Source organism: Sander lucioperca, chromosome 19 (assembly GCF_008315115.2).
Source record: "Sander lucioperca isolate FBNREF2018 chromosome 19, SLUC_FBN_1.2, whole genome shotgun sequence".
NCBI classification, from domain to species: Eukaryota; Metazoa; Chordata; class Actinopteri; order Perciformes; family Percidae; genus Sander; species Sander lucioperca.
This window is the reverse complement of record NC_050191.1, coordinates 19,118,242-19,131,772: the sequence shown is the minus strand read 5'-3', so window position 1 is coordinate 19,131,772 and position 13,531 is coordinate 19,118,242. Positions and strand designations below refer to the sequence as shown.

At 39.3% G+C, this 13,531-nt stretch overlaps 1 protein-coding gene across 2 annotated transcripts in view; it reads left to right on the top strand.

Moving 5' to 3' along the window:
• nbas (NBAS subunit of NRZ tethering complex) overlaps nt 1-13,531 on the top strand; it is a 157,978-nt gene that overhangs the window by 130,445 nt on the left and 14,002 nt on the right. For both annotated transcript variants that reach the window (XM_031321691.2, XM_031321689.2), the window contains one exon: nt 7,977-8,116. In XM_031321691.2, the coding sequence (XP_031177551.1) occupies nt 7,977-8,116 (140 nt within the window). The remainder of the gene's footprint in view (nt 1-7,976; nt 8,117-13,531) is intronic.

Sequence of the window (13,531 nt, the reverse complement as noted above, 5' to 3'; positions counted from 1 at the left end):
AGTCTATATCCTTGACTTCCACTTCCGCGACTGCTTCGGTGCCGCAGGAAATTCCGCCGGATGCATGTATTTTCGCCGATGTCCGTTTCCTTCCGCTTTCTTTGTGTTGGAATTTTAAACTCCGGTGGATTTATGAGGACTATGGTTGACTGCTCCTCAGATCTCTGCAGGGTAAATCCAGACAGCTAGCTAGACTATCTGTCCAATCTGAGTTTTCTCACACACAACTATTTTGCAGCGGCTCTGTGCGGAGCTTAGCGCCGCCCATGACGATTGTGATTGGTTTAAAGAAATGCCAATAAACCAGAGCACATTTTTCCACTCTGCAGTGTGAGGATGGTCCTGCAAAGCGAGACTAATAATTTAGTGGAGTTGGGCCACATCCACTATTAACAACTGTGGGAAACCCTGGACCAAAGGGCCATTTACTTCTTCTGTCGGGGTATTCAGAAATCATTTAAAAGTAAGTTTTAATTATGGGCTCTATGGCTTTGGGACACGCACCGCCCCTTCAAAACCTCATGCCAGCAACAAGCATTCCAAGATAACTGTGTTGAATTGATTGAACACTTGAGGTTTATGTAACACCTCAACCTCATCGATCTTGGTTGAAACAGCATGAAAATGTCAACAATTAGCACTCATACTCCAACCAGTATGTGATTTAAATCCTGCTGGAAAGGTTTGTACCTCTTTTAGTGGCAACTAATGATACTAAACTAATATCTAATAAACATGTGCTTGATCATTAGTTTCTCTAAAAGCTTGCTGTTGTTATTGGAGGTTGAAAGTTGCCTTTGAGGCCAAAATTAGGCTGGAATATTGTTTTCATTCACATGTAAAATTGTCTGATTTGGGGAAATTGAAAGAAATGATTTTAACCATGATTTTATAACAAAGCAAATTGTCTTAATTTAAGTTATTTCAAGTCCTTATTTAGTTTACCCACTATTGCTAAATGCAAAATGCTCATCCTGTGTTGCAGAATATCTTGTGTGGAGAAACCTACTTTACCAGACACTGGGTGTTTAACAGCAAATATCACCGCTCATGTATAGTACTGGTAATAAGTTGCATCACTAATGTTATATATTAGTCAGTGATGAAATGTTTCAAAACAGATTACAATTCAATTTAATATTCAATTATTATGCATTGATGCATGTAGTTTATTTTAGAAAAAGTGAAACAAATTACAGTTTTTTGTCATCTCTCGTAACAAATTGGCCATTATCGGCATTTGTTTTGACTCAACCTCAGACACTGAACCCACGTCTGTCTAATCAGTTCTGGAGGAGGGGTCTTGTTACAAGTGGGGTGAAATCTTTCAAGCAGGCCCCTAATTTACACATACTGACTGACACTTTGATCCCAGTTTTCTCATTTAATATCTTGCTTGCATAATGCTACAGTTTCTCAGGGTGCAGAACAAACTGGTGTTTGGACGAAATTAACTCTAAGGGCTGCCGATACACACATAATACTTGTGTTATAATATATATGTGAGTATGAGTAAAATTGCAAATCAAGACTTTTTAATGGACATTTTAAAAGGCACATGCGGTATATTAGCAGCCATTTAAATTTCAAAATCATGCTAAAGCAGTACATTTCTGTCGGGCTTACAGGCTTGACTGCCATAAACCACAATAGGCTGTTTGCTATGACACAACAACAAAGGCCAGTTCATCAAGCCGTTTGAAACCCACTGTACTCCAACATAGTTTCATTCACCAAGCCTTTCAGCACCACAGACAGCGCTCATTTACCAACAAGTGACAGTGCTTTATAATAAGGTTTAAGGTGAGAACGCTAGTGGTATGTTGCTAAAATGGAGTACAATGTCAGTCAGCACCTTTCACCAGGGTGGTAATTACTCAGCGCAGTTCTGCAGGGGCTTGACCTTGAACATTTGTGTTCTATTCTGTAACCCACATAGTAGCCTTTCAGGTAGGTGTTGACATTTAATCCCTTATGAAATGTCCAAAATGGACAAAAAAACATGTTTCTTTCTTTTGCAACTCACCTTCAAAAATAGCATGAAATAGGTTAATGACAATGGAGCAAAGGCTTAAGCACCATATAAACCCTACATATGTATGTTAGCTCTTAGCTGTTGTTGGCAAACATGCTTATTGTCTACAAATAAAAATACCTCAAAGCCTGGTTAGGGGCTCAAATCACTGGATGCACACCCTCAATGTTCACTAGGGAAGAGTCAATGTATAGCAGGGCATTCTTCATGCACGTGTGTGTCTAAAATGATCTACAGTAAATGTGACCTGTGTGTTGAAAGTGGTTCAAATGTAAAAGACTACGGTAGAGCGCTTTGATGTTAGAATATTTATTTCGTGAGATTTTATTCATTGAGGAAAGACGGTGACATATGGAGGAAATTATTATTTTTACAGGAGTTTATTGTAGCTCTGTTTCAGTGGTATTCAGCTGATTGTTTTTGATTGTGTGTGCACACCTGCGCGTCTGGATGGTTCTTATTATTTGTGTGTGTGCTTCCTTTAAATGGAGTTAAAGAAGTCAGCATGCAGTAATTCTCAGGAGGAATAGATGACTCCACTTTCATCTGTCTAGCTCTCTCTATCTCTCTCACAAACACACACACACACACACACACACACACACACACACACACACTCTATTGCAGTCTTTTATACTTCATCTCCATTTTTATCCTTTGGTGAACTGTGTATGTTTTCACCCACGTGGCTTCTGACAGCTTTCTGCTCTGCCTATTGATTTGCCCCAAAGCATCTCCCATCTCTCTCTGTCTCTCTTACACACACACACACACACACACACACACACACATACACACACACACACACACACACACACACACACACACACACACACACACACACACACACCTCTCTCTCTCTTTTTTTCTCCCGTGTTATTATCATATGCTGACTGCATTGCTGTTTTTAATCAGTGGAGAGATACCCTGTCTGACTACACAAGCTTTTTTGGACAAAATACATCACACTCTGTTTGTCCAATAGTAATGTGCATAGACTGTGTTCCTGTACACTGTTTATAAAACTTTAGAAATTATGACATTTTAATCCATCTTCTCAGTTTAGGGTGAATGAACATCTTCTCAGTTTAGGGTGAATTAATGTAATTTTCATAAATAACTCGTGCGTGTGCGCCAGTGTCAATACGTAAAAGCACCCCATATTGCAATAAAGGGTCTTTTAATTCCATAACTCTCACCAGTTCGTGAACAAATCACAGCACTTGGGCAAATGCAATATCCATTTTACGGTATCACTTTACACACCAAGGTACACACAAGCCTCCGCATCCACTTATGTTTCTTTTTCCTGTGTTGAAAAGTAAAAGGTTGTCAAAGTAATAATGCAGCTGGTGGTAACTACCAGTTGTCAAGATTCATTTACTTCAGCCTCACTGTCTGCTTACTTTATTTTCATGTTTTCTTCTCTCTTTCCATGTCCCTGTGTATCATTTTGCTAAAAGCATGGATACTTCCAGTCACAGTGGGTGAGCATGTAGCATGTTGTCACCATAATTAATTTATAGCATGGAATTTATAGTAATTTTTGAAACGATGATGCCCGACAGACGTAGATGATAGCAGGCTTCTCATTTCTAGCCGGCAACCATCAATTCTACTGGCTGATATGACAACTACCCTTAAAGGGGATGTTAACAGTTGTAGCTACAGTATTGTAGCTAGCTAAAACAACTAACGTTAGCTCAATGGATGAGATTGTCCTCCCGGGAAAACGCCCCCATAAGTCATTTATTCAAGCAGCAGTTACGACCCATATTATAGTGGTATCGACCTCTAGAGGCCGTTGTAATTATCACGGGAGCGAAGCAGGAAGTAAAGTGAGGAAGTATAAGGAGGCAGGTAGGGGTGGTGGATGGGTCAGACAAACACAGAACTAGGGGTGGGGGGTAGATGCACTGTTTCTGTGCTGCGTTTACAATTTGTATGTGCTGTCTTTGTTCCTTGTCTTGTTGTGCTTGTCAGTATTGTACAAAAAAACACCAACAACAAAATATACATTTGAAAAGAAAATAAAAAAACACAGAACTTTCACCCAGGACACCAAACAAACAGAACTGTGTCAAGTAACATAACAAATGTACTGATTTTTACCCTAATCGCAATCTTTTTCTAAACTTAATTGAGTAATTTTTGTGCCTAAACATAACCAAACTGTGTATTAAACCGTGACCGGTTTAGATATGAGGATGGAAAACGTTCCTGTGTGTCGTATTTCCTGCCACCGCTAGGGGCGCTTATTTATGAAATGCTCTTAAAGGTCGTACTAGAGGGTAGGAGTACTCAACCCAAATGGTCGTATGCTTTGAAGGACTTGTTGCAAATGGACACAGTGGATGTGGTAGCAGCAGTAGTTGTGAACTGGGGCTTTTTCGATGTAATATAAACAAACTAATGCAGCTAGTTAATTATATGCTCCTTGGCCTTGAATGTAACACTCTAGTGAGTGGGACATGCTAACGGTTGCAGCTTTCAGAGTAAATAAACTGTTTGATCCATTCCTTACACTTTTGCTCTTGTGTTTTTGTTTTTAGAAAGACAAAAACAAAAACAAAAGCTTTGGCATGTTGAGAAATCTAAAGTTTGACAGGCCTATGAGATTAACCTATGATTGGAAAGTTGCTATTTGGGAGTGGTGATGGGCCAAGAAAGACAAATAAAAAGTATATAGTCTTTGTTCACAAATACACGGTGCAATTAGTATTTATACTGCTGTCTAACTAACTGATCTTGGGATGGACAGGTAGATGGGGACGAGAGGAACTGAGTTTGCAAGTGTTTGAAAGCCTGACAGATGCAAAAGGAAAGAATATATGATGACTGATTGACTGTGAGAACGTGTGTCAGATCTCATTTGCCAGCCCTTCTCTGCTGAGTGTTATGGTATTGGCTGACAGTCTCCTCCCTCCCTCTCTCCCTCTCTCCCTCTCTCCCTCCCTCCTCTCTCTGCCCTCCTGCACTCTTTTCTTTGTACAACACCACAGAGGAAATGTTGATTTTATTCACGAGGCATAATTAATTACCATCCTTCCTTGTTAAGAAAATAGAAGCCTCACAGCTACATAGTAATAGGCAGTATTTTAATTTGCAATCTACTGTAGGTGAGTTTTGATTAGTGTGTGTGTGTGTGTGTGTGTGTGTGTGTGTGTGTGTGTGTGTGTGCAAGCGGGTGAGAGGATGTAGGTGTGTATTTTTATGTGAAAAGAGTCCATATTGAATGAAATTTGTAATGTGCTTTGCAGGAGAACATGCAATCAAAATAGTATCGGAGTATCCCAAGGTATTGCATACCCTTGGATTTTCAAACAATGAATAAATGTGGCCATAAAACTTTATAAAATGCTTTAATAGCTAGAGAGTGTTCAGTATTCATAACACAGTAAGACAATAATAATGATGAACAGGCTTTGGGTTGCAGTTTACATTCAGTGATGGATTTGAGAGCTTTAGATTGCAGTGAGGGCTTTTTACAGGTAGTTAAGATTCCATTTCTGTTTCCCAAATGACCTCCATTTCCAGAGGGTCCTGAGATTCAGCTTTACTCATTCATTGCTCCATTCCCCATCATAAGGCGCTTCACTACACCACCGTGCGTGGATCTGCTGTGCTGCTAGTTATTTGCTTGTAAATTAGAGGTTTAACACCACTGATGTCTAAGAATCAGTAGATCAGAGTATCAGTACTTTATTAAGGAAAGCAGCCAATGTGAGTACTGCTTATAATTACTAGTCATCTATTGCACCTAGCTTCGGTCTGTTGTAACACATTATTATTATATATATACAGTGCGTATATATATATATATATATATATATATATATATATATATATATATTATAATAATAATAATAATAATAATAATAATAATAATAATTACACAAGCAGGTGGATTATATGAAGCCCTTTACTGACAACCGGAAGCAAAAGATTGTCGAACCAGTTAATGGATAACACTGCTGGTTAAATACTGCAAGTAAAATGGAGTATAAAAAAAAATATAAAGCCTTTTAACATCTAAGCAGTTGATAAAAAAACAGAAGCTTTTTATTGTTACCAGCCAGGACTGTGATCATGGTTTTCCTTTAGCAACTAAAGCCTTTTAGCTTGCTGGCTAAAATGCTTTAGCTACTTTAGAATCTGGGAATCTTTGATATGGCTGTCAGAAGATCCCTGAATAAGATAGTTTGGACACATATATCAGCTATCGTCTGAATCTATGGTCAATGGACTTTTTGTAGCTAATTAAAATAACCAAAATAATTGCCTTTATAAATCAGCCTCATCAACATTTAAGCCGTTACATCCAGTAGTTGCCAGTGAACTAGCAATGTAGAGCTTTATTTGCTTTTGACTGCACAATGACCTACACAGCATAAAAGATCTCACCTGCGGCATTCCACTGTGGCTTTTCAACAAATGTCTCTTAGGTATATGTTCCATTTAAAGGGTTTGTAATCCAGGGGTATACCACAGTTTTGTCGATGCAACATGCAGTGGGGCATGCGGTCCCTGCACTGAACTTTGGCATTTACATTTAGTCAGCATTGCCTGCTGCTGTCAAACCATTTATAACAGCATTACTAATTTGTTGAAGAAAAAAGAACAGTTTTACTATCATTTTGATGGCGATATAGCAACATGTATGATAATTATTGTGATGGTGTATGGCATCTTAATGCAGCTATGTATCCGCCCTAAGAAAAAAGTATTTTACTGCCTCCAAAATGCATTTTATTAAAATATTTGAATTGGACAGTTAAATTGACTAACCCAAATATGAGTACTTCAGGGTAAGATCTTCAGCAGTGCTCATAGAAGTGCACAGATGGTTTCTATACTAACCTGGCTTTATTACAAAACTGTCTTAATAAAAGTTTGACGAAGAGGTATGTGTTTACAGGTTCATTCACAGACAGTTCCTTGTGTCTTAAAATGTGTACAGACATTTATACTGATGAAATATCGGCAGGCTTTACATAGATATCCAGTCTTATAAATATGATCCTGCCACTGAGGCTGAAACTATGTAGAGTCTGGCTGCAAGTGGTGTGTGTGTGTGTGTGTGTGTGTGTGTGTGTGTGTGTGTGTGTGTGTGTGTGTGTGTGTGTAAAAATGTATGCGTGCATGTGTGACGGAGCCTGTCTTTGCCGCAGCCATGCTTTGGCAGGTTGTAGTTTTCCCCTCAGAAATCAGCGGTTCTCTGAACTGTTAAATCACACTAGAAGCCAACCTTTGAGAAGAAAATAATTACTTTCCCTCCACCTCCTCTCATCTTTTTACATATTAACCCTCCCTCATTCATTTTCATTCTTACACTCTGCCTCTCTATCTCTCTCTTTCTCATAATACTATAGAATATGTTTGGCCACAGGGGACATTTTTTAAAACTAACAGTAAAATGTGCCATACACATGAAGCCTTGTTCCTTCCTTCCAATGCTCTTGTTTGAATGTTTGCTTTGATGCTCATCTAGATTGAGTGTTTGTGATTGCACAGTTCAGTTCATTCGGGTCCCGTTTTGGCAGAAATGCCTTGCCCACAAACCACTGCAATCATTAGGTTGTCAAGTTTTGCCATCACAATCGTGAACTTAATTTGAAATCAATGAAAGCTGCTCTCCTGTTTCTGCTACATTTGTGTTGGATAGTGTCTAGTGGAAGTGTCCAAGAAAATAAATTACTGAAATCCACTTGATGCTCGCATTTATTATATTTATCTACAACATTGCATGTGTTGCAGAATTTGAAAGAAACTGATGGTTACTCGAGTTACTGAACACTTTTCATTCACCTAATTTGTGCTTTGTGCTCAATGACCTGGTAATATCTCACAATCAAGATCCTGACAGCAGGCCTTTGCTTTTTGCCCTCAAATGGATTTTGCATTCCTCACCTGCCGGCTTTCTTTCCACCCTTCCTCTCAGGTTGAGATAGAAGATGTGGAGAATGAGGAGAAAAGATACGCCCTCTTCCTGGAGTTGCTGGAAGCTGCGCATCAGTGGGAGGACTTTCAGCTGCTCATGCTCCTCCTACAAGCGTGGCCACCCATGATGAAAGAGGAAGTGTAAGACAGATGCCTATCTTTTTTTTCTCATTGATCTTTGATTCTTTCAGGGTAAAAGCAATGGTTTGACATTTGGGAAATTTGATTATTCATGTCGATAAATATGAAGCTACAGCCAGCAGCTAGTTAGCTTAGCACAAAGACTGGAAACAAGTGAAGTTGCCAGCACCTCTAAAGTTTACTAAATAACAACACATTTCTCATTTGTTTAATCTGTATAAAAAGTGAGAAGTAAAAACGACTAGTTGTTGAGCTAGACTACCTCTTACTTTTGAGCCTGCCTACGGTAGCTGTTTCCCCCCATTTTCAGTTGTTATGCTAAGCTAAGCTAACCAGCTGCTGGCTGTAGCCTTTTATTTAACGTATAGACTAGTGTTGTTTTTGGTGGCCTATTTTAATTTAAGTTTTAGTCTAGTCTTTGTGTCAAGCTGTCATTTTAGTTTTTATTAGTTTTAGTCACGTTCATACTCTTTTTTTGTCAAGTTAAGTTTCAGTTGACTAAAAGTCTGAGCATTTTAGTCTTATTTTAGTCAGAATTATCCATGAGTATTTTAGTCTAGTTTTAGTCGACGAAAACTGATGACATTTTAGTCGACGAAAATTGTATTTTAGTCTCTTTTTTAGTAATGCAATTCTATTTAATCCAGTCAATATAGTATAAGTACCTAGTAGTATAGACAAAACCAAAATGTTGGCCAACAAGGGATGCTTACTAAGAACCCACACACTCTCTCACACAAACAAGTACACACACACATACACACACACACGTTTGTCTCAGTCGTTTTCAGCTCCAGTGGCTAACGTCTAAAGCTAACGTTAAAATGAGACACATTAACCACAGCCTCATGAGTTGGCATTAGCTTTCTAAAATAGAAAGTAACGTTACGTTAATGTCTTGACTTAACTCAATTTCATTATGGAATGGCTTGAGATGTCTCTTAAGATTCGTGGTGTTTTTTACTGTGATTTTGTGGCCGCATTTCTCCCCATCTTTTTCCACAACACGTTCTGTTTTCTTTTCCACTTCTATGTAATGAAAGTTTTTCCAAATGCCGTTTATTCTTTTTCTCCCAAAGACGAACTCCGGCTAGCCGGCCACAGTCCCAGCTTTCTCTTTGTCAGACTTAATTTTGTTTGTTGTCGTTTACTCTCATCTCACTCTCTAACTCAACGCTGCATCTTCTTAATTAAATAATGCCGCGACAGGGCTTGAGGAAGTAACGTCGCCTGCGTCTGCGCAGTGCGACCCGAGTGCGACCTGATGCAGCCCAGCCCCTGAAGTGAGACACAGGGAACTAAACGAGATGAAATAACATTATAACATTTTGTCTCGTCTCATTTTGGTCAACGAAAATGAAGAGACATTTTAGCATAGTTTTTATTTTGTAAACAACATTTAGTCTCGTTTTTATTCGTCAACAAAATTGCATTATAAATTTAATTATAGTCATCGTCACATACCAGCATTTACGTTGCGTCTTGTCTCGTTTTCGTCACGTGATAAAGGTTCGTTGACAACGATAGTTAGTCATAATTTTCGTTGACGAAAACAACACTAGTATGGACATGAGAGTGGTATTGATCTTCTCAACTAAGTCTCGGCAAAGAAGCGAATAAGCATATTTTCCAAAATGTCAAAACTATTCCTGTAAGCGCCTCCAGTACAGTTATTACTTATTTAGGCTCATTAGTAACTATATAATTCTGACATTCATGAATACAGGAAAAAAGACAAAAATCACAAATATATATTCTATAATAGGCAGGTTTTTGGAGATAGAAAATGCAAATAACCTGTAATTTCAGATTGTGTGCAGAATACCAAGTGATTTACTGTCTTTCTATCCTTTTTCACCTCACTTAATTATCTCTTTTTTTTATCCTCTCTCTAAATGCATTGGTACCTTCTCAGCATCTTCAGTTAAAAAAATGTCAAATTACAGTAGTGGTATTTTACCATTTGCTTAGTGATTGTGAGTGTGTTTTGGTTATTAACAGAAACTTTGAACAGAGTTTGTTAACAAAATCAGGGACACGTGAAGATATTGACATTTTAATGGGCGACTTCTGTGCAATATGTTCTCATTTTACCGAGCGCGAATAGTGCCTGTTATCCCTCAGGTCCACATAGACAAGTTGGAATGAAAACAGGCATCTTTACAAAGCTTCAGGCTCTGGGCTTCTTGCACCAGCTGGCATCTCATGAGCCTCAGCAAATGCTGGCTGTATTATTGATAAGTGCCTAATGATGTGATTGCTCTTCTCCTTTACCTTTGTTCTTGATTAAAAGTGAGTGGTACTCTAAGGCCCGCCGAGACAATGCAGGGTTATGCTGTCGGGAGTTTATCCTTCCAGCTCAATCAAAGCAGACTGTGTTTTAAACTGTTTCGATCAGCAATTGAAAGTAGAGTTCTTCTCCAGTAGTTGTTAGAAACTCACAACAACATGCACAGAGCTGTGTCTAGGTGTGTGAGTGTGTTAAGAGTCAGATTTATAGACTTTGATGAATTTGTTGGTTTGTTAAAGAACAAGATGCATCAGTTTAAATGCCAACACAACTCCAATCTAAAGTAAACCGTATGCCAGGATCAGACTACACAATATGTTGTCTGTCCATATGATCAATGTGTCAGGTTAAGAGATCACAGGCCTGCTGTGACTTCACAACCTGCTTGAAATGTAAAGGTGATCGGGCAGGAGGGGCCAGAGACAGACTTCCAGGATCAGGAATATCAGCAACAAAGGCATCCCCCACCATGTTGCAGACAATGTCAAACTAGGGGATAGGCGGCAAAAAAAACATCTAACATGCTAGTCTTTCTGTCAGGGCCTTGTGGAGTTTCTTTGAACCCCCTCTTTAATCAAATAGCTCCAGGAGGTTCCAGGTTCCTGAGGAGCCACAAGAGCTAAACTCAGGAACTGAATCAGGAACTTTTGTGCATCCATGTTCGTATTTCCACCACATCTGAGGAACCGTGAAGATTAGGCAAATAAGACCAATAACGGAATAAAAGTCACGTTCAAGCCAATGTTTGATGGTTGTTTAGTTTATCTTTAGAGCACAACTGCACTGAAACTATTGGCAAATGCTCAGTGTGTTCACATATTATTTCCCCAGTACTGCTTACTACAGTATATGATTGAAGGTGATAGTTCCTGGGACAGCAGACAGTTCTACCCACAGAACAGGATGGTTTTTGTGGTCAGAAACTACAGCTGAGGTACTAAGTTTAGACCTGAGTTCCTCTGTTAAAAATGCAGGTAAAGCATTACTGAAAGGGAAGCAATTAAATTAAAGACCCATGTTTTTTTTAGAGTTGTGGCAGTGTAACAAAAGGAGCAAGTGTATTTGTAATGGACAGTAGAATTGTTATTGAGTTGATACTGAGAAGCAGTAGGAGAGTTGGGATTAGGTTTGGACGACACAGCTGCTTCAAGTTCAGCCACAGATTTCACTGACTTTGTGAGTGCAGCTGTAGCCAAACCATCACTCCTGGGACAGTCGGCTATAATCATTTCTTTTAACTGCAGACTGAGCTGTTGTACTGTTTTTCAGATTTAAATGCAAACATAATGCTGAGTACAAACTCAGCTTCTGATTATGGATTTTGTTTTTGCTCGTCTCTTTAGTCGGCCTCATTTAAATCGCTCGAGTTAATTTGCTGCAACATGCATACACACACACTAATAACTACAGTACGCTGTAATGTGCCTCTTTGAAGCTTAGAAGCCTGAAATTTGGGTCTGATCTGTGTTTAGTGTGCATTTTATGTGCAATGGCTGCTGCATCGTCATAATCTGGGAGACAAAACTCAGAATAACTTAACCTTCAAATGCCTCATTTAAGATGTTCAGTTAAGACTTGAGGGTGTGTGAGACACATGGTTAACTTTCAGTATTAGTCTGACTCGACATTTAATCCGGGTTGGGATGGACGTGTGTTTACTGTGTGTGTCTGCAGAGTGGAGATTTGTTTCAATACGACTACAAGAGGCGGTTTTGGGAGCTATATTGAGTTGCATCTAAAAAGCTGATCCTTTAGTCTGTGCGCATAAACTGAGTCTTGATTCAAAGCACGAATGGAAGGCTGGCTGTAACTCACACTACACCCTGTGACAGATTTGGCGAGCACACTGACAGTCATGCCTCTGAGCCTCCCCGTCACCCTGGTAAAGCACAGGAAGCATCTTTGTGCCAAACAGCACAATTGGACTCTGTTTGCTCCCATGGCTGCATTATCTGAAGGTGAAGCAGACAAGACACCCGCAGTAGCTGGATGGAGAGCTGCCTTTTATACTGTCGGTCAAACACACAGGAGCCCTGCTGTCCTCCCTGCTGTCTCTCTCTCTCTCTCTCTCTCTCTCTCTCTCTCTTCACCTCTTCCTCTCTGTCATCTCTCTCTCATTTGCAAGCTCTTCGTATCACACACACCATCTTCTTGAGGCACACACATATTGCAGGGCCTCCTTCCTCTAATAAGCTTTCTTAAGACACACTTCAGCACCCTAATCTGACATCAGGGTTCAACCACTTTTGTCTTATTCTCATCATACAACTAAGGATTTATCAGCATGTTACCATCTACCCTTTATCATGTGAAAATACCCGTAACAAAGCACACGTTCATAATAGATTCCTCCTCTCATCTCCTCCCTTTTCCTTCTCTGTCTGTTCAATAGTTAATGTACTGCTTGTCATGTTAATCACATACATAACTTTTAACGAACATTTGCATCGATATGCCAGCAGCGCCAGTTTTCTAACTGTAAAACATATTCCCTCTTTTACAGTAATGCTTTCCTGCTCATATCTGATAGATGAGTGACAGAGCTTTTCTAACTAAGGTTAAAGGCTTGATGCAGATAGATAGATAGATACGATAGATAGATACTATAGATAGATAGATACAATAGATAGATACTGTAGGTAGATAGATACTATAGATAGATAGATAGATAGATAGATAGCCACTTAGTGTTAGGAAGGTAGAGGGGCTCCAATATAGGATTGACTGCAAGCCAATCTAATGATAATATTAGTATAATTAATAATTTCAACAGGATCCATCCGTCAACCAAGATCTAATTAACAGATAATGAGTTGTTCTGTGGTTCCTGTAGGTTTTTCTTTTTCCTATGATTTATATTAATAAAGATCCATGAAGGTCGTATTGCCTTAGCCTTTTTGGCATTTGCTGGTCTTGGCGGGAGCTAATCGGTTACTCTGGAGGCTTTAGCAAAGGTCTTGAAGACCTCATAAAGGCGCGTGTCAACAAAGTGACGCCTGTCAGTGCTGGCGGCTGGTCCCCTGGTGTTCACACAGAGAGAGGAAATGCAGCGTGTAGGTGTTTAATAATAAACCGTAGGAGTAAAGTGGTCAAACACCTTTCCTCCTCACTTACAGTACACGTCA